The sequence below is a fragment of the Glycine max genome, chromosome 17, assembly GCF_000004515.6.
Source record: "Glycine max cultivar Williams 82 chromosome 17, Glycine_max_v4.0, whole genome shotgun sequence".
NCBI lineage: Eukaryota > Viridiplantae > Streptophyta > Magnoliopsida > Fabales > Fabaceae > Glycine > Glycine max.
This window is the reverse complement of record NC_038253.2, coordinates 21,056,274-21,078,895: the sequence shown is the minus strand read 5'-3', so window position 1 is coordinate 21,078,895 and position 22,622 is coordinate 21,056,274. Positions and strand designations below refer to the sequence as shown.

The 22,622-nt window shown below is 36.5% G+C and overlaps 1 protein-coding gene across 1 annotated transcript; it reads left to right on the top strand.

The window, feature by feature from the left end:
* Positions 1–19,810: 19,810 nt before the first annotated feature.
* On the top strand, positions 19,811–20,395 carry LOC102668241 (uncharacterized). The gene is made up of 2 exons (XM_006601460.3): positions 19,811–20,045; positions 20,132–20,395. The coding sequence occupies exons 1-2, from the start codon at positions 19,896–19,898 to the stop codon at positions 20,393–20,395; spliced, it is 414 nt and encodes a 137-aa protein (XP_006601523.1). The 5' UTR covers positions 19,811–19,895.
* Positions 20,396–22,622: the final 2,227 nt, after the last annotated feature.

Below are 22,622 nucleotides of genomic sequence, written 5' to 3'. Positions count from 1 at the left end.
GTTTTCTGCTTCATGATAGTTATTTGTGAAGAAACTTGTTGAAAGCATGTTGAAATTGCCATGTTTGGAAGAGTTAAACATACCCATTCTGTTTTAGGGTTTTTATGATGATGCTTGTGATGTTCATGTGCTGAAATTACTTAGGGAAAACTGTTAGAGATGAAGGGTAGAATTAACCTAGGGTTAGAAAGTCAGAATGTGGTGTTATGAGTGGAAAAAGAGTGAATTTTTGAGGGCTGGAAGGCCAAATCTGGAATTGGTAGTATTTAGAGGTTAGAGTGAGTTAATCTTAGCTTGAAATGCCATTTAGGACTTATGAGAAAGGTTAGGCTGTGCTAGAGAGAAAAAAAAAACAAATGACCAAAGTGAACAAAGAGCCATTTCTAGGGTAAAATTGGGTGTTGAAGAGTCAAATTTTGATTCGGTGAGATTTTAAGCGTAAATCCAGTTTAAACAAGTTTAAATTGATGTTATAGACTTGTGTGAGGTGAGAGTTTGCTTCAAATTTGTCCCATTCTCAATTTGACTTCTCAAGCCTAGAAAATCCATTAAATTGAGGGGTTTTGGACACCTAGATTTTGTGTTGCTGTGGTTTGAAGCTTGACTTTTGTTTAGACATGATTGATACATGATTTGGGACTTGTAGGATTTGATTTGGGCAAGATTTGATGAGGGGAAGTGTGGTTTTCGAAATCTGCACTTTGTGCAGATTTTTGCTGTGAAATTGCGCAGCAGGATTTTGCACAAGTGCAGAAAAATGCTATGTATTTGCTGGTTGTGGAAACAGTAATGTAAAATGAGTTCTGGATGTTTGCTAGTAGATCCCAATGGTCAAAATGTAGGCTTATGTACTAGAGACTTCCAGTAAAATTTTGGAGTCAATCCAACGGTTAATGAATTGGAACGAAGGAATTGTTACTGGGGTCTTTAAGTGAGAAAAGCTGTGATTTTGGTTGGTGTTTTGGGCAGAGTTTTCTGCCTTTGCCCTGTTTTCTTGGCTGTGATGGTTTGTGTTGTTTGAATGTTGAGTTACTTGGATGTTGGGGAAGCTTGGGAGGATTGATGGGGACCCGGTGTTGAGAGAAACGAGGATATGGGCTACGTGGGAGTACGTGAGCTCAGTTGGAGGTGGGCAACAGGGGATGGTGGGTTTATGCGCGATTTGTGGATGTGGAAAACTTGTTGTGCACCATCGCCCGACTGCCACCTAGTACCACATGTGATGGGTACCCCATAATCCTACAAGCTTGAGATGAGGAAGTATAGAAGGGTGAAACTTCCTGCTTTTATTCGTTGACCACAGAGTGGTACCTGGAGATATGTCGCGGGGGTCAGGAGACCTTGGGGACGTCAGGTGGGGTGCTATTGCCCAAAACCAAGCTTGACCAATCCCGATCCAACCCGGGCATAGTCGGTCAGTGAGAACCTGTGATGTACCTAAGCAGGCGAGCTCCTGGCAGTCAACAGATCAAAGGAACAAAGACCACAAAGCAAGGAGGCTTGTGGTGGCTGGCCAGCTGTGAATCTTGTGTGATATATGGGTTATGGCCTCTGGTAATCAATTACCAAGGGTGGGTAATCGATTACAAGGCTTAAAAATGAAGACAAGAGGCTAAGATGGTCTCTGGTAATCGATTACCAAGGGGTGTAATCGATTACCAGGCTTGAAAACGAGGTCAGGAAGCCATGAGGGCTTCTGGTAATCGATTACCAAGGGGGTGTAATCGTTTACCAGGCTTAGAATTGAAGGCAGCAAGTTGTAGAGGCCTCTGGTAATCGATTACCAGTCTGTGTAATCGATTACACAGAGGAATGGGTCACTGGTAATCGATTACCAGGTATGTGTAATCGATTACACAGTGCCTTTTTTCAGGTTTTCATGTCCTGAAGTTGTGTGATTCGAGTTTGGCCTCTGGTAATCGATTACCAAGACTGTGTAATCGATTACCAGAGATGAAAAGCCTTAAGATACCCCTTTTACTTGCATGTAATGGTTATGAGAAGCATTGTGTTGCGGCATAGTTAGATTCTCGTGAAAGAGTCTACCCCTTTCTTTTCTTCCTTGTAGATCGTGATGGCGGCGCAGCTAATCCATGATCGAGTAGAGATGGAGTGCCTAGAGGGAGCCTGGGAGATCCTCGAAGGCAACACGAGGTGCCGATTTCGGGGCACTATTCGATTTACGGCTACTTCATTGGTGCATCCAGATGAACCGGCGCGTACGCTTCAGCGCACTGTGGAGTGGATACTACCCACGCCTACACCATATTGTCTAGTGGAGCCAGTCCAATTGATTGAGGTAACGTCGTCCGAGGAAGACCCTGAGGAGGATCCCGAGGAGCTACCTCCTGAGCCTGCTGTGGATGCTCTTGACTTTCTAGAGGGCGATGAGGACCCACTTCCTGAGGTGGATCCTCCCGAGGAAGTCATGTCGGCATCTAAGGCAGACTCTATGGAGGATAGTGGCCCGAGAGAGATGGCGACCAGTGGAGGCTCTTCATCATAGTGGACAGTTCCATGGACTAGTTTTATATACTTTTTGAGGGTGGGTGTATCTAGGACTAACTGTTAGGTTTACTCTTTTGTTTTTGTATGGGTAGACCTGTTGTATAGGAATTTGATGATTGTATACTCGTGGCTGAAGCCACCACTGTGGACACCTTTGCTCTGGATGACACTATGTATTTTGTAAAACTCCCATATCTTGGACAGCTTTAAATGATGAATGTATTTATGTTTAATCTTGTTATTTGAAAAGAAAGCATTAGCAACTTTATTTGTAAAAGAGTTTATCGACCGTATTTTATTCTTTTATTTTCACGTGACGACCTAAAGTAATCGCTGGTACATTCTCCCTTTTGAAACAGCAAAATAGTTTAGAGATTATGAGCGGTAAGAAAGAAATGACTCCGAATAGAGTTGTGAACTGGCAATTCAGGACTCTATAGTGGGGATTTTCATTCTAAACCTAGTTATGGTGAAAAGAGAAAGAAATGAAAAAGAAAAAGGAGAAAAAAAAAATTACCATGGTTTTTGTTATTTAAATCATTACTATCAAACCAATCATTAATTTAGGGACGCCACACTTGATCCTCAAGAGAAAGCAACGCTGGAGACTTAGCCTTCCATTAATCAATAGAGAACGAAGTTATAGATTGAAGAACGGAATTTTATTGCTAAAACGAAAAGTCAAAACTGGAATTGCAAAATGAAAAAGTGTCTAAGAAAAGCCTAAAACTAAAAACGAAAATAAGAGAGAAGAAAGAGAGAGAGAGCCTAAACTAGAACCTTGGTGCTATTATATAGTTTTCCAGTCCCAAAGCTTACAAATCTGTTTTAAATCCAAGCCCATAAATAAAATAAAATCAAATCTAGATAAGATAAGATAAGATAAGATCTAGATGAAATAATATCTAGATGAGATCAAATCTAAATAATATATAGATAAGATAAGATCTAATTTTGTAGAATAAAATAGTCTACCCTCTTCAAGTCCAAGCCCAATGCTTCATTAATTCTTGAAATTAGATTAAAAACATCAAATTAGCTTAATGGGCCCAAATAATAAAACTGCCTAATTAATTTGGCAATTAAGAATAATAAGTACTTAAAATGGTGCAAAAAGGGTTAAGAAATAGGAGGAAACAATGGCACATCAACGGGTGCACAAAAAACGAGAAAAAAATGTGTTAGCATACATAAAATTTCAATTATTTGAAATAAGATTTCCAATTGAAGAGTTGAATAAGTTTTTCAAGTTGACTTGGTATGTTTAAATTTTATTTATCCTTTGAAAGTAAATGAAATTCAATGATACTCATAAAAAATTAATATTAATATTAATGGGGAGGTGTCTAGTAGCATGTTACAACATTGTCCTGTATCAGTCAAAAATAAAAAAAATCCCAAAGAAAGCATATTGTCTATATCCACATTTCAAAAACAATATAGTCATATATGCCCGTATACATGACTAGATAACAACTACCCATGTCCCCATGGTGCATGCAGTTACACTACTATAAAAATAGTATTTTACGGCGTCCAATTAAAGTCGATTTCTAGAAACTGTCTCAAAATAAAAAGCAGTGACAAATTTGTAAATAAATGGAGATGAACGACGACAGTTTTACAAAAAAAGTCATTGTTGGCACTTTTTTGCTTTCCACCCACGACAGTTTTTTTGTAGGCGCACTCATTTTGTTGCTCCCTCTCCAACCCTTACTTCCTCCATTACTAGCATGAAAATCCTGACCTTTTTCACGTCTCATCCTTGAATATTTTTTGAATAGGGATGCTGGTATTATTTCTCATTCTTAGTGTTGATTTGATTTATTTGCTAGAACCAGCTTTTTTTTGTTTTTGTCAAGGATTGTTGTTTGGAAACCTTCACTCTTCATCTTGTTATTTTGCCAACCATATAGTTTAAAACTTACTAATGTTTAAGTTTCTTGCAAAAACTCCTTTTGAAGAACTGTTAAAGCAGCTTATGGAACAAGCTTTTAGATGAATTTTTCTATGACAACTTTTGATAAATATGTATAATACTAACCTCATTTCACTCATCAATATATGTCCAATACACACAAGTATGCATTTTAATTAGTATATTAAGTTAATGTCATTGGCATAACTATCCAATGTGAATGACTTTATGTCTAATTGATGGTAGATTAAGTTTGATTAGTTAGTGCTAGGTATTTCATTGACAAATAAATAGTCCTAAGGAGTAGTATGTATGTATGTTTTTCTTTTCTTAAAATTAAAAAATAGGTGAATACTGATTTACTTCTCATAGTATTAATCAAATACGGGGCTGCTCATCACGACCCATTTCATTGCAAAGAGGCTAAGAAGGAAAAAAAAAAACATGCCCCTTCCAAAAGAAATTTTCCTCATTTGTTTCGGCTTCCTACAAAGTGTTTCTGCACAATGATAGGATAGGAACAAGAAACATTGTGCTAGAGCTTATCAGCACCGAGATTGATCCAAGTAAGCCAACCTTTCACAACTCACCATTCGAATCATTTTCTTTTTCTAGCCAGGTGTCAAAAATTGACCATTATATAACAAAAAGGTCCTTTAATTTTCTTCTATCGTTTTAATGACTCTTAGAAAGGATATTCTTTTATAACAAGGTAACTAACTAACCAGTAATTTTCCAACTTGCAAAAGGTCAAAGCTATTACTGGTTATGATTTTACTTTTAACAAGCTGGCTTTCTTTCCTGTAACAATGAATTTTCTCATCCTATATCGACAATTCTACTTGGACTCTTCCCTATAATGATCATTCTAATGGTGACTTGTGTTAGCTGTGAGTCTGTGACTAAGACCAGCCTCGTATTCAATTTCAAAGTTTTGATAAAGACAACACTGACAGTGTGATAGGAAGAAGCAGCAATGATTACAGTACCATCACCATCTAGCCATAGGCCATAACAGAATTTGTTGAAAGCAATTCTGTTAAGAAGTTACTAGTGCTAGCACATTTTTGTTAGGAGTACGTTTCTGTTATGAAAATAATGCTTTATGATTTCTCTTTCTTTTCACTATCAGACAACCATGAAATCATGTATAAATACTCATTTAAAGAAATGAAAACACACAGAGGAATTTCAGTAGTATACTTTAGAGTAAGGAGGTTTTCCTTGTCCTCGAAACAAGGCTTGTGTCCTCTGTTCCTAACAATTGGTCCAGCCTGCTGCTCTTCAATGGAGGACGCCGAACATTCTGTCGCCTGTGTGGATCGCCTCGAGGCCTCCATGGTCAAACTCATCATAGCCCAAGTTTCCATGGATTCCAAACTTGATGTCATTCTCCTGAAATTGAATACCATGGTACCCAGACAACCCTCTCCATCTTCTTCCTCTGCGAAGTCACCACCCCCAGCCGGAACCATGTTGCCTCTGCTTCCCAAGGTAACCACCCAACTTTCCCATCTTCTTCCTTTGCAAAGCCACCACCACCAGCAGAAATCACGCTGCCTCCCCTTCCCATGGCAGCTTCCCACCTCCACGTTAACGCCAAGCACCACGCACCCACCTCCGACCCCCGCCGGGCCGCTAATCACCGATTCCGCACGAGCCCCCCAGTCGCTGCATCCTTCCCTCCGACCTCCACCTCTCCCTTTCCGTTGTGTTTGCGGCCATATTCAGGGACACCAATCTCCACCACCCCTTCCTCTTCACCGTCTATGCCATTCTCGTCGCTGCCAAATGGATCTGCCTTGGCAACGATCTTCATTCGCTCATTCCTACACCCACTTATATTTAGGATCTAGGTTCTATTTTCCTACATCCAACACCTTGAGGACAAAGTGTTTTTGATGGGATGGGGAATGATAGGAAGAAGTAACAATAATTATAGAACCATCACCATCTTGCCATAGGCCATAACAGAATTTGTTGAGAGCAATTCTGTTAAGAAGTTACTAGTGCTAGCACAATTCTGTTAGGAATGCGTTTCTGTTATGAAAATAATGCTTTATGATTTTTCTTTCTTTTCACTATCAGACAACCATGAAATCATGTATAAATACTCATTTAAAGAAATGAAAACACACAGAAGAATTTCAGTAGTATACTTTAGAGTAAGGAGGTTTTCCTTGTCCTTGAAACAAGGCTTGTGTCCTCTGTTCCTAGCACAGTGCATGCAGAGAAACAAGTACAATTCAAAGTGAGAGCGGTGGTGACAGTGAGGAATAAAATCAAATAGGATTTCAAAGAGACTATCTTGAAGCATTTGGATGCCATCAATGATAGGATAGGAACAAGAAATATTGTGCTGGAGCTTATCAGCACCGAGATTGATCCAAGTAAGCCAACTTTTCACAACTCACCATTCGAATGATTTTCTTTTTCTAGACAGGTGTCACAAATTAACCATTTTATAACAAAAAGGTCCTTTAATTTTCTTCTATCATTTTAATGACTCTTAGAAAGGATATTCTTTTCTAACAAGGTAACTAGCTAACCAGTAATTTTCCAACTTGGAAAGGTCAAAGCTATTACTGGTTATGATTTTACTTTTAACAAGCTAGCTTTCTTTCGTGTAACATAATGAATTTTCTCATCCTATACCGACAATTCTACTTGGACTCTTCCCTATAATGATCATTCTAATGGTGACTTGTGTTAGCTGTGAGTCTATGACTTAGACCAGCCTCGTATTCAATTTCAAAGTTTTTATTGAATCTCATTAGTACACCTATGGTTTGAAACTATCAAATGCTAAAACTTAGGAAAGTTTAATTTCTTCTTATCAATGGTAGCTAGGGAACTTATGCTGTTCTAGAATGTCGTATCATATCTCTAGAATATATTTGTAAAACTTTAGAGTATCTTCAATTTTAGAATATATCATCAAATCAACTAGTCATCTTATATGAAAAACTAGGAGCTATTTCCTAGTCACTATGTTTCCTACTAGCTTCTTCAGTTAAGGGTTAGTAATCTTATTATCATATTAGTGAGCTTTGCCTTGTTGTACAAGTAATTCTAAACTAGTACTGGACCTAATCATCACTCATAGTAAGAACATTTGGTTAGTATTTTGGATTACATGCATTATTACGCTCCATATTAATCTCATAATATTATTCAAAATCTCAGAATATTATTCAAAATCTTTATTTATGTGTTTTTCCTTCTCTTCCAATACACTATAATACCAATATATTTTTTCTTTTATTTAAAAAAATTATCTATTGGGAGCAATACCTATTTTTTATGGGGGCAAATTTATGTAAAACAATTTCAATATTTGTTCCAAACTTGTATTTGAAAACAATTGTGGTGGGAAGAGCACTTTTAAATGGCCAAGAAAAGTGTTTAGGAAGTTCAACATATTCCTTCAGCAATAAAAAATAGTTTCATATTAGAACAAATAAGGAAAATCTCATAATATGATTAAAGTAATTAAAAATAAAAAATTAAATTCATTATATAAAAATCCTTATAGATTCAGGATCGAAGTATAAGTAAAATTTTGTAGAAAACCGATGTTAACATTTTGGAAGTTAACATCGGTTTTTGGAAAAATCGATGTTGTTTGCATAGGTTAACATTGTTTTTTTTTAAATAATCGATGTTGTTATTAGGAATTTTTTTTGATACACTGTCTATTTTTTCAATAAACCCCAAAATTAACCTGCAAGTTTGAAATCAGACCACACAGCACAACATTTATCATTTGCATTCTATTTTGAAATAGTTTTAAGCAGAAAGTTAGCTAGTAAACTATCAATTGTAAAAAAATCAATTGATAAATATATGTCAATAAATAATTTATTAATAACTATGAATAAAGAATATTCAATTAATGTTAAAAGGTTACATCAATTGTAAAAAATGTAAAGCAAGGTAGTAAACTAATTAATTAAACTAAAATTACAAAGTTGTCTAACATCCTAAGTTGCCTAACATCCTAACTAAAATTACAAGCTAGTAAACTAAGTTTCATTTCTAACTTTGAGATAATAGTTTGCTCACTGGATGTGAAGCGCCTTCAATGTGTCTGATTTCAATGGTCTAACATCATTAAAATACTGCATGATAAAATAAAACATAAGTTAATAATATAATACCAATGATAACAAAATCAAATTTGTTTGAAATAAACAATTACTATTTCCCAATTATTCCTAAAACTTCCTAAGATTATAGTTGACATCAAGTACATCACTTAATAGTCACACTCAGTACTTCATTTTTGTTTATTACACTAAATACATAATGAAATTTAGAGATTCAACGTTAACTAAAGATTAGTACACAGACATAAAATATATAGAAGTAAAAGCATTGTTTAAATTACTTACTTTAACAACAATCCACCTAGCACCTACAACCTTGGATTTAGGTTGTGGAGTATCGTCAAGTCCTTTCAAAGCACCATTGAAAGGAACATTAAAACATTGATGTTGTTGACTAATGAAAATGCACATGTATTGAAAAACAACACTGACCTGTTAATTATTTCTTTCAGATAGTTGTCAGGTCTATTATGCAAGGAACAAAACCAGACAACAAGATTTCCCCTAGGCAAAATGATGACCATTTGCTAGTGTGCACTGCAATGGAGACCAATACAGGTTATTGTAGTATTATACATTATTTCAATTCATTTGTTCAGTTTTACTTACCTATTCAGGTAGGCTCCTAGGTAGGCATCCCGTTTTGAACTCTACATCCAATTCTTGATGTAACTTTCTGATTCAAACTACGATTGCCCAGATCTCTGGATGGACTATGGCTCGAGGAATCCATACTCATCGGAATTCCCTAATCGCATACTTGTCTCAGTCAGGTGCCTATTGTTGTTAGCACAAAGTAAATTATGTATGAATTTAAAACAATAACTTAGGTTATTAACAATAATCTAAATTGACTTACATAATCCACAACTGTATAACAGAGATGCTGAGACATTGACCACCATGTGCTATTTTAGACAAATCTTCATGCTTTATGTACAAGGGGAAGTCTGAATTAAACAACCCGAACAGGGAAATATCCCACATAACCTGCAACGGCTTCAAAAAAAGTTGTGGGATGGTTAATGTCATCAGATATAGGGGATCATCGACCTCAGGATTCGGCCTATCTGTAGGTTTTGCTGGTCCCACAACAACCTGTTTATCCAACATAGTTAATTAACATAATTTAATTATAATGAAAAATTCAATTGAAAAAAATAAGCATATAATGAGAGTAAAATACTTATTCTGATAAACGCTTGACGAGATGTGTCAGCCAAGCAAGGAAGGTGTTAAGTGTCTGCCCCACTAAAATAACCTCATCAGTGGGTACAGGAATGGGAGCATCTACATCTTTAACCTCCTCAACACCAACCTTCACTTGATCATGCAACAAAGGGATGTTATGAATGAATGTGGATCCCTCATAAACTCTTCCTAGGGCAACCAGGCAGGGAGGATTTTCTTCGATGTACAACCCACATTTGTTTGAGTTACCCATGTCTGGATCGGTCGCTGAGAGATCAACATAACTCCCCTTTGTGCTGACACGAGCAACTGAGGGACCAACCTCAGGCTCCGGAGGTAGTGCAAGTCCCTGTGATTGCATTTGTGACTGAAACTGGGACTGCATCTGGCTGAAGGATAACATCAGCTGTCGTGTCACTTTTTCTATGATCGACTCCTCTAGTTGGTCCCTTATTTTTTGAGTTAGCTGCTCTAGTTCTTCAGGAGCGATGAAGGAAAAAGTGTGGGAGGTCCGTTGAGCTGGTCCAAAGTATTGCTTGATGGTCACACCGGCTCCAGCAGCACGCACACGACCAAGGTGTTCTGGTCATCCAATGGCAGCAGTTAGGACATCTTGACCTCCATGGGGGACAAACAAACCTTGTGACGCCTGCTCCTCCAACAAATCCTATACAGAATACATTTGCATGCCAAAGATTGGGACAAAATAAACATAACTAATTATGATTATTAACTAAAAGTGACTTACAATCTTCTCAGCAATTTCCTTTGCTGCCTCAGACGTCATTTGACCATTTTTTTTGTGCGGGCCATCTTCCACTTCACGTGTTGTCTGATGGGAGATGGAGGATCAATCACAACCTCAGTGCTACCGGATCGAGCAGCTTACTCCTTTTTTTTTTCTCTTCTCATCCATTAACTTCTTTTCTAAATATTCATAACCCCCATGAGACAACACATAGGGGGATGTGTTTCGCTTCTGGATGACCTATGCCTTTTTCCGCACATCCTGCAAAAATGAAACATTAATGAAATTAATGATTACAATGTATTATAAGAAGTGAATTTAAACTTGAAAACAATGAAAATCACAATGTACATACCTCCCACGAGGGGTCTCTGTGGCTCTGGCAAAATTGGGCCCATTTCTCTTTGCTAATGCTGAATTTTTTGCATACAGTGACATCGACATTGTCCTTGTCGACTGCAAATGCCCATTTTGACGTCAAGTTAGACTTAAACTGTCTCCACCGCTCCCCCACAGTCTAAAGTATTTTCTTCTTTGTCTTAATGTCAGATGCTTAAGGGATATCAAATTCAGCCTAACAAACAATAAATTAGGTTTTATTGTTAATAAATGAAATTTTTTGGCTAATAAACAATATGAAAGATGAATACTAAAATACCAGAATATCCTCCCATATCAAATCCTTCAGAGCAACAAGGACTTGCTTCCAATTCTTGTATGTCACGTCGACCTTATCACGAGCGACAATCCCCAGATATGTTCTTAATTTCTTCTTGTGGGGATTGTCGGCCTTCCCGGTCACAGGATCGACGTGGACCATCGGTCTGTCAGCCCCAGTTGGTCTAGTCGCCAATGATCGTAGTCGTGTGACTTTTCTTGTCCGCTTCAAAGTAGACGGCGACTGTGATGCTGCTTCTATAGGAGGAGGAGAGCTAGATGGAGTAGCCATCTTCCTATAAAGAAAAAAACATTACTTAATTAAAATTATCTCAGAAATCTGTAATCAGTTATGTAAATGAATGGACTCAAATAATTGCATGCATAATAAGAATATTACATTAGACGATGTTAATTAATTCTCCTTACTCATGATCATTACAATTAGCATGAACGTCATCAGCTTCTTCTTCTCCAACGATGTTAGGCGACATTTGTGTGGACAAAGGACTAACATAAGTATTAATGTATGAATCATCATCTTCTACATTAACACCAATTGTTTTCCCATGTAGAACCACTGACCACCTTTCATCACAAGGGTCTTGAACATAAAAAATGTATTTTGCTTGTTCTGTCATGATGAAAAGGTCATTCTGGTAAGCTAGTTTCTTTAGAGCTACCAACGTAAATCCCACATCATCGGTCCGCACGCCGGTGTTGCTGTCAGCCCATTTACATTTGAAAACACAAGTAGTCAATTTGACATAGTTAAGATCCCAAATTTCTTCAATGAACCCAAAGTAAGGGATGGAAGGTATAAAGGGATTGTCATCATGTACACTGGTGAAGTGTTGAGATTCAGCCCTTAGGGTGACCCCACTGTTTTGCATTGTACTTTTCTTGTCTTGTGCTTTTGTATAAAAGGAATACTTGTTTATGTCGTATCCTTGCCAAGTTATAACATTTCTTTTAGGCCCATCTACTAGCTTTCTTAATGTTTCAGAAGCATTTTCATCAGCAAAGATTGTATCTTTAAACCAATCAAGGAAAGTCTTGTTATGCTTTTTCAAGGCCCAGTTCTTCGACATTTTTGGATTACTTTCTTTAACTCAACCTTCATGCTAAAGTATGTATGGCAATACTTCATTACTGTTATTCAACACATACAATTGAGCTTGTAACAAATCTTCTACACTTGGAGTGATAACATGCAGTCCTCTTGAACCCTTACCGCTCACTCTATCATCATGCCAAGACTCAAGAAGCCCAACAAGTTTAGCCTTTTCAATGTACTCTAAACAAAATTCAATGGCTTCTTCTACAATGTACCTTTCAACAATAGATGCTTCCGGGCGATGTAGATTTTTCGTATACCCTTTTAAGATCTTCATGTATCACTCAACCGGGTACATCCACAGCAAAAAAACAGGACCACAACATTTGATTTCTCTGACCAGATGAACCATGATGTCAAAGAAAGCAGGAGGAAAATACGTCTCCAACTGGCACAATATATTAGTAGCCTCATTTTTCAGCTCATCTAACTGCACAGGATCAACGACCTTGCTACATATGGCATTGAAGAAAAAGCAAAGGCGAGTTATGGCTAACCTGACTTTGTTAGGCAAAATGTCTCATATGGCCACGACTAACAATTGTTGCATCAACACGTGACAATCGTGAGACTTTAACCCTACCAACTTAAGATTCTTCAACTGCACAAGGCTCTTAATATTTGAGGAGTATCCTTGTGGGACTTTCACCCAGCGCAAACACTGACAAAAACTGATCCTCTCCTTTTTACACTATCACATACATTTTTCTCCACATGCATAACATCAATACAATGTCTAACATCCAGATCAGACCAGTACGAAAGATCAAAGAAAATCGACCTCTTCTTCCATATGCAAGTCTTACTTTCTTCCTTCTTTTGGGTCTTTCCAAATATAGTATTCAGGTGTTCAACCCGTTGCAAGACCTACTCACTAGACAATGGTATCGGCACAATTTCATGCTCTTGACTTCCATTAAATGCTTTTTTCAATCGCCTTTCAGGGTGATGAGGTTTTAGAAAATGCCGATGCCTAGTGTAGACTATTTTTCTACCATGTTAGAGTTGTATGTAGCTTCTGTCTTCTTCACAGATGGGGCATGGATGATGACCCTTAACACTGTAACCGCTCAAATTCCCATATGCTGGAAAGTCATTAATGGTACAAAAAATCATTGCACGCATTTGAAAAGTCTCATTCCGAAACCCATCAAACACTAAAACCCCCTCGTCCCACGACTTTGTCAGGACTTCAATCAATAGACTTAGATAAACATCAATGTCATTTCCTGGCTATCTTGGGCTCGATATCATCATGGACAACATCATGTATTTTCTCTTCATGCACAACCAAGGAGGAAAATTGTAAATTACTAGTAGAACTGGCCATGAACTGTGTTGAGTGCTTAAATTGCATATGGATTCATTCCATCACTGGCAAGTCCAAGCCCAAGATTTCTTGCCTCTTTGCCGAAATCCAGAAACAAACAAACTATCTGCTTCCATTGGGAGAAATCATCCAGATGACGGACCATTCCATCGCAGTTTCTGCCATTTGCATGCCATGTAAGGTCTTTAGCATCGTCTCCATTAGCAAAAAGACGCTTAAACCTTGGAACGATCAACAGATACCACAACACCTTTGTTGGGGGCCTTTCTTTGAGTTTTCATCACTACTACACTCATCGTCATCCTTGACATTGTACCGTGATACCCCGCACCTAGGGCATTTGGACATTTCTTCAAATTCATGTCTGTACAATATGCAATCATTCGGGCAAGCATGAATCTTCTGATACTCCATACCCATCGGACACGGTATCTTCTTTGTCTGATAGTAACTTTTAGGCAATGTGTTTTCCTCTAGAAGCATATCATGCACTACTTGAAGCAGTGAACTAAAGCTTTTGTCACTCCACCTATATCTGGCCTTCACATTAACTAGACTTAACACTGCCGACAACAGCGTCAAGGAATTCTTGCACCCCGGATACAAAGGCTTCTTTGAATCACTTTGCAATGTATCATATAGAGGGGCATGTGGTTGTTGAAAAGACTCTTGTCCAAGGTCACGAATCATATCCTCCAAGCGATCTCCCATTTCTACATCAAACGGTTCAGATTGGGACCCACTTTGCATGTCCATCAATTCACCATGCCATATCCATGTGGTGTAATTCTTCTTTATCCCATCACACAATAGATGCTCCCGTATGTCGTCCAGTATTTGTTGTCTTCTGTTCAAACAATTGATGCAAGGACAATAATATTTTTCGTCCTCATCCGGTCGACTTCTTTCAGAGGCAAATTGCAAGAACTCTTCGACGTCTTCCTCATATGCAGGGCTCATGCGACTTTCATTCATCCAACTTCGATCCATCTAAATTATAACTCTGTGATACTCACAAAGTTATTCGAAGCATGAAAATCTCACTTTTTTATTATAGGTGTGGCCCTATCCCATTTAGGAAGACCTTTTTTAATGGTAGCTTCATACGTCAAGGTTAATTCTATTTTTTTAAATTTCACAAAATTTCGGCAGCATTTCGCATTGGTCTCCAAGTACACAACATGAAATCGGTGAAGTTAATTTCTCGATAATCAAGTATGCACTTAGAGAACAACTAGAAATGCATTGTACTAAAATTTCATCAAATTAAACAAAATAATGTTAACCTTAACGCATGAATCTACCATAAAAATATTAGTCTCCCCAAACTGTCCAAATGGACAATTCAAGCTTGAATACAATGATTAATGCAACCTGTCTGCAAGAATCATTGCATTCAGTCTTAAACGGGAATCTAAGGTTCACTCATCTTGAACAAAATTTGTTTAGGAAATATCAGTTGTCATTAATGGCAGTGAACAAGTAATAAAAACGTTAATTGGTAACAAACATTTGTACCTATGATGATGAGCAGCACAGTCCAAAATGAAAGCAACAATCCAATACTTAACTCAATGACCGCCTACATCAATCATCATTCTGAAAAACAGATATCAATATGTGACAATTAGTAGGCTTAAAGTATCACAAGACTATTAATTAATTCAAGGAGGGATATTGTAGTGCATGCTAGCTGCACAATATTTTGAATTTATCAATTCACGCCGTTAGTGTCTCAAAAATCATAACTCTAACTACCATACACAATAGTGAGGACAGTCATACAATCTCAATAAGTCAAACATTTTCAAATTTTACTTTTGTAAGTAGTTCTTCAAGATAGTCTTCAAAGAATCCTTTACCATTTAATTCACTATAGATAATACTTTTTGCCACGCAATCAATTTCCAGCACAGTGCTAAAGTTGCAGACTTTGTATTAATGGCCTCTAATGAATCAAAGGGATTCTAGTTTGGCCTCTGATGAATCAAAGGGATTCTAGTTTGTGCAGACTATTTTCAAAACCAGTCTGGATTGTTGAGAAATATCCTACTGTGAAAGGGGTGATTTTGGTCTAACAAGCTGCACACAACACTCTCCATGTCCATGTTATTGGAATTACTAACTTTTAAAAAGGAAAATAGAACACGCATACTAGGGGAGAATGTTGTTACATCCTAGGCATCTAAGCATAAGATTATGTAATATGAAGCCTCATTTAATAAACATGGTGTTGTTTGTTGAGTAGCTTTGAAATTTCAAAGAAACTAAGGTAGCATTTCATGGACAACTTAAAATGGGTGAGTGCAGATTTCAAGTGAGCACAAAACAACACAACATACATAAACTACAACCACTACTAGCTAGGAATTACGATTAAAAACTAGAGCCACTACTAAGGTGTTTTGACCCATCGGGTGCCTTCTTTTTGTTTAAATTAAGCTACTATTTATTGTCACTAATGGCACGCTTATTATTTGATAACATTGAGAACAAGGATGTTGTTTCTTGGAGCAGTATGATTAGGAGCTATGATAAGAGTGGGTTGCTTCATGAAGCATTGGACCTTTTGAGAGATACGCATGTTATGAGAGTCAAGCCTAGTGAAATTAGAATGATAAGCATCACACATGTCTTGGCAGAACTTGCTGATTTGAAATTGGGGAAAGCCATGCTTTCTTATGTAATGAAAAATGGGAAGTGTGGAAAATTAGGAGTTCCACTATGTACTTCTTTGATTGATATGTATGTTAAATGTGAAAATTTAGCTTATGCGAGAAGGGTTTTTGATGGCTTGTCTAAGGCTAGTATCATTTGTTGGACTGCTATGATTGCAACCTATATGCATTGCAATAATTTGAATGAAGGTATGCTTCCAAATGAAATTATGATGCTTAGTTTGGTCAAAGAATATGGCACAACATGAGCTTTAGAATTAGGCAAGTTGTTACATACTTTCACATATTGCAGGTCTGTCTATGCTATTAACTGAATCCTACTAAGAAAAAAAAAATAAAAACTTTGTCCTCTGTAATATGACTCAAAATTTTACGTGCATCACAACAATTGAACACAAGGATGTTGTAACTGCAAGTTTCCCTCTTCACCAAAGCATACATATATATAGAAGATGTCAAGACTTCACCATAATATTTTGAAAAAAGTGTGCTCTAATATAATTTATATCAGTTCCTGATTTGGGTGACTTGAGCTGCTACATGAGGAGTTTTGTTTGTTTTTTCTGTACAAAGATTGAGTTTTTCATATGGGGGGTCTTTGTTCAAACTCTATGAAAGGTGACATGGTGTTTGCTAAATCAGATGGACATTCTAATAACCATAAATCTAATGCTAAGAACCACAACTCCACCAACATGCCTAGTGATTTGACAAGTGCAAGGGATCATGGACTGGACAACAAAAAACAAGAAGTTGTTGTTGCTGTAGGGAATGGTTCTGATGATTTCTATGATGGACTTGGGTGTTGTCATGTTTAGGGTTATTACAAATTAAACTCAAACAGATTAACCACTAGTCCACTAGATACACAAAAAGACTATTCTTGCACCTTTACAGCCTGCTCCATTATTATTTTAACATTTATCTATTTCAGCCAAATAAACATCACTATTAAGAGAAACAATATAAGCAATGGAAAGAATGAAGCCTAGTATTATCAATCCAAACATCATAACTTAGTAGAAGCTTAGCAAATCAGTTATCCCAACATGATAAACTGCGAGCAAATCAGTTATCAATCCAAACATCATAAACTGGGACTACAAATCAGTTAAATGATTAAGTCTGTAAATAACAGTTGGCAATGTAGATAGCAGCTACTGCAAGCAAAGGATTTTCACATGAATAGGAGTAAGGCAAAGCATATGCATTACAATTTTACCAAGAAAGAACAAAGAAGAGAACAATGACTTGAAAATAAAAATTGAACATGTCATACCGTAGGAACTTAAATGCCAAATTCTCTAAATAGATAATCAAATTATTGTTTGTTTGCAATTTTCTTTTATCAGCCAAATAAAAAACTCATTAAAGGGTTACTGCACACATGAACAACGCTACGCTAGTGTGATAACAACCATGCTTACACTATGCAAACAACCATTCTTTTGGTGTATGTTTGTGATAACACTACGCTACCCATTATTCAATCTCCTCATGCCCTGCCCCCAATGAGCAACACTACGCTACCTCAATCAAAATGAGACAAAGTACACTGGTCACAAGTATTTGGAACACTATGCTACCTCAATCAAAATCAACAACACTACACTATGCTACCCAGTAAGTCAAATACAGGTTGTGACCAAGTAAGGGATGTTAAAAGCTTAGTTTAAGGGAAGTTATAACTAAGGGAAGTTAACAGAATGGCAAGCACAACCAAAACTTACCTTGTGATTGCGAGTATAAAGACGAGCAAAAACTGCTTTTGTGCCAATGGAATGCCTGCAAGGAAACCAACGAAGCTAGTTCAAAGACAATGGCAGTGACCTGAGGGAGGGGTGAGCAATGAAGGTCGTTCAAGGAAAACAACAAAACTTACCAAAACATGAGGGTGGGGTGAGTGTCACAACAACGACGGTGGGCTGAGGGTGGCTATGCGAGACTTAGCGTCGGGGGTCAGGAACAATGGCAGTGACAATGATGGCCAGAGGGTGCCTTTGCAAGAGTGAGCATGAGGGATCAGCGAAAAGCAAGAGTTTCCGAGAGACTGATGGGCGCGCGAAGATACAAAGCTTTTCAGTTTGTAATATAAGTAAAAACACATCGGTTTTTTTTATTTAAAAAAACCGATGTTAACATAGAATCGTTAACATCGGTTGTTAAAAAAACCGATGTTAACATAGAATCGTTAACATCGATTTTAACAAAACCGATGTTAACATAGAATCGTTAACATCAATTTTAACAAAACCGATGTTACATACGTCATGTTAACATCGGTTTTCACAAAACCAATGTTAACGATTCTATGTTAACATCAGTTTTTTAAAAAACCAATGTTAATAAACTGGTTTTATTTACAAGTATGCCACTGTGTTTGTGTTAACATCGGTTTTGTAGAAAACTGATGTTAACCTAGTGATGTTAAATGTATATTTTTTAGTAGTCTATATTTGAAAACAAAAACACAAAAATGGTTAATTAAATTAAATTTTTTTACAAGAAAAAAGGAAATGAAGGATAGAAGTTTATGGAACTGTTGTTCATGAATACCACAAGCATGAAGGTAGAAAGAAAATTAGATTTCTATTTAAGAAGTTACAATTTAAATAGAAAAATAAAATAAATTTTATTAAATATATTTAATTGATTTCACATGGGAAAAAAAATCTATAGCAGAGAAAAAGAAAAAAACCTTGTGGTCTCCCCAATTATGATTTTTGCTTTTAACTTTTTACAAATCTCTTTGTGGTTCATGCCTTTGCAATGTGAGGATCAGTTCGACTAAAGAATATGTCATAGGTGTGCTCAAACCTATTTTAAAGAATAAACAAATAGTCACAAAATAATAGGATATAATTGAAAAGGAAAGAAGAAAAATTTAGAGCCTTAAGGTTTTGGGGGAGAATAAAACTTGGCAATGATGGTTACATTAATTTTAAAACATTTTATTCAGCTCATCATTCCAAAAACCTTTTTTCCAAGAAATTAATATAATATTATTTTCCCAAACTACCCAACCTACTTTCTTTTATTTTTCCAAAACCACCCCACCTGCTTTGTTTTACATATGTAAAGAAAGATTTCATCATAGAATTTTTAGTTCCCCAAAACTCATTATGGAAACATATTTTTCTAATTTAATTTTTAACATTGAAATTATTATGAAATGCTATTTTTAAATTTTTTTTAGAAAAATACTTAGACAACTCTGAATTTTATAAAATTTAGGGTAAATAGTCATTTTGGTCCCTGAAAGTGTAACTCGCTGTCAATTTGGTCCCTGAATCGTGATAAATTGCAAAATAGTCCCTGAAAGTGCAATCTGTTAGTCACGTTAGTCCCTGCCGTGAATGGAGTAGTTAACGCCGTCAGTTATCGCTGATGTGGCTCGTTAAGTGCCACACAGACATGATTATGTGGATTTTTTATTTCTAATTTTGTTTATTTTAATGAAATGAGGGACCAAAACGAAAGTAAAAAACCCTCATATATCCTCCTCCTCTTCTTCTTCTTCTTTAACATAACCCTTAAACAAAACCTATGCCCTCTTCTCCTCCTCCTCCATATTTGCACTTCTAATCATCTCAATAGACCTCAAAAATCGCACCATTTCGTTCTCTCTTACTATCAACAATGTCGCAGAGGAGCAATGCATCATCATCTCGAACAAGAGTTTCATCACAAGTTGTTCTTTTTTGTGGTTGTGGTAGAAGGGCTGTTAGGCGTGTTGCTGGAACAAATATTAACAGAGGAAGGGCGTTTTTCACTTGTTCAATTAATAAGGTATGTCTATTTCACATTTATTGATTTAGGGTTTTGATTTCACATTGGGGGTTTTTGATTTAGGGTTTCTATTTAGGGCTTTTCAGGATGAAGTTGGATATTGTGGGTACTTTATTTGGGTTGATCAATTGATTGAAGCACTTGGAGTTGATGATTCACTTGGGACATTTTCCATGGAACAAAGAAGACAATTTGGAAGAGAGGAAGATAAGACAATGTGGAAGGCTCAAGTTAACTCAAAGCTTGATTGTGTGGGGATTGAAATGAAGATGTTAAGAACAATTGTCTATGGAATGTTCTTAATCCAATTGTTGTCAATGGTGTTGTTTGTATGTATTCACAAGTACTAGGAATATATATATTAAGTGTAATGATGTAATTTGAGTCTTAGTGTGTTCATGTTGTTATCTACTTGAATGCTTTTAATCAATTTGATGTAATTCTAATCTAAGGAATGTTATTTTGTTGTCTTAGTATGTTCATTTTGTTGCAAAATTGCATAAGATTCAGTTCTGCATAAGGGCAATAATCTGTCAAAAAACAATGCTGCATAACTGTATAATTGGTTCCAGAAAATCAAAGCGTAACTGTCATTTTAGTCCCTGAAAGATATAGGTTTATATTGTTTTAGTCCCTGTAAGTTGTCACTTACTGTCAACTTAGTCCCTGAAAGTTACACGTGAAATCAAAATAGTCCCTGCAATTTAACCAGAATTTTACCAACCTCACCAAAAACTTAACCAGGAAATATAGTCCCTGCAGTTTAACCAAAATTTTACCAGAAATTTTACCAGAATATTTCAATACATAAATTGTTCAAAAGATATGCATAATTGCATAAGTGGTTCAAAACATATCATAATTACTCTATTACAACTTCATAACTAGTCTTCAAAAGATATGCATAATTGCATAAGTGGTTCAAAACATATCGTAATTACTCTATTACAACTTCATAACTAGTCTTCAAAAGATATGCATAATTGCATAAGTGGTTCAAAACATATCCTAATTACTCTATTACAGCTTCATAACTAGTCTTCAAATTTCTTCAACCTTGATTCTGACCATGTCCGCTTGGGGGAAGTCTAGGAGTTGGCATGAATGTCATCATCACAAGCTGACTACTTGGCATGGGACACGAAACCATAAGTGGTCTTGGAATTGTTCCTCTCATAGGTGGTGGCCTAACTCCATATGACATTGGTGTTGTATCAAATGTTCCTTGGCCAAATCCAAATGCTTGCATCTGCATTGAAAAAGCATGAGTAATTGATTATAAAATAGTACACAATTATTAATGATGTATAAACAAAAGTTGACTTACCGTTTCAAGAGCCGGTGCAGGTTCAACAATAGGAGCAGGTTCAATAGTAGAAGCAGGTTCAACAGCAGGTGTAAGTCTAGCGCATGAGTGTTCACTATTGAAAGCTTTGACTTGGAAACATTTTTCACCTTTGTTCCAAGAACAAAAAATCTCCCACTTACACTCTTGTTCCTTACACTTCGCTCTAACCCTTTCACGATCATTCTTCTTCCAAACAAATTCCCTTCCTAGGTGAATTGTGTAGTCTCTAAGCGCATCCTTAAACAAGTCAAGGTTTTCAAATTCCATCCCCAACTCTAGGTGAACTTGACCAAAGGTTGAATTTGGATTAAAAATTGGGAAAACAACCTTCTCATCATCCTCATCATCTGTACTAATTGGGCTCTTCAACTCCTCTGAGTGCCACGAATCTTTGTCTGACTGCTCATTATCTTCATCACTTGGAGGTTGCACACTTTCGTTTGCTTTTTTTTTTAGACATAAACGATGCTAGAGTCTCATCATCCAAGTATATATCGTCATCCCCACTTAAATATGAAGGTGAATAAGTAGGATCAGCCTCACCCTCACTATCAGCTTGTATCACTTGTGATTGAGTTTGAACTTCAATATCAACCATTCTACAATAACATAAACACACATATATGCAGTAACTATAAGTCAAAATCACAAGCATTAACAATTCCATAATAACTTTTAAATCTAATATTCAGCTTCATATAACCCACAAGCATTAACAATTTCATAATAACTTTTCTTCAAGGCAATGCATGCAACTATTCATATTTCTAATGAACATATTAGTGAAACATAAATAACAACAATGAAAGGCTCCAAATGATAAAAGCCCCAAATTTTCCCTAATTTGTAACCCTAAAAACCTATCTGAAACATAAATAGAATCAAACCAACTAATAAAGTTCCAATATCAATGCAATACGAAACTAACAACAATGAAGTACTAAAAGATTAACTTGCATCTATATTTGAAATGGGTATTTCTGTAAACCCTAGAACTATGAAACTGTAGAAGAAAAATCAGAATGGAAGAAAAAACAATCAACAATGAAGCTCAATGATGAAAATGGAGAAGAAAAAATGATGAAGATTATGGAAATTTTCAGAAACAGAGAAGGCGCAATATACCTTAAACCTCGTTTTCGAACGATCAACGATGGAAGCCGAGGACGAACGATGAAGAACGAACAATGACGAGAAGTGATCAACGACGATGGATGATGATAGTCGAG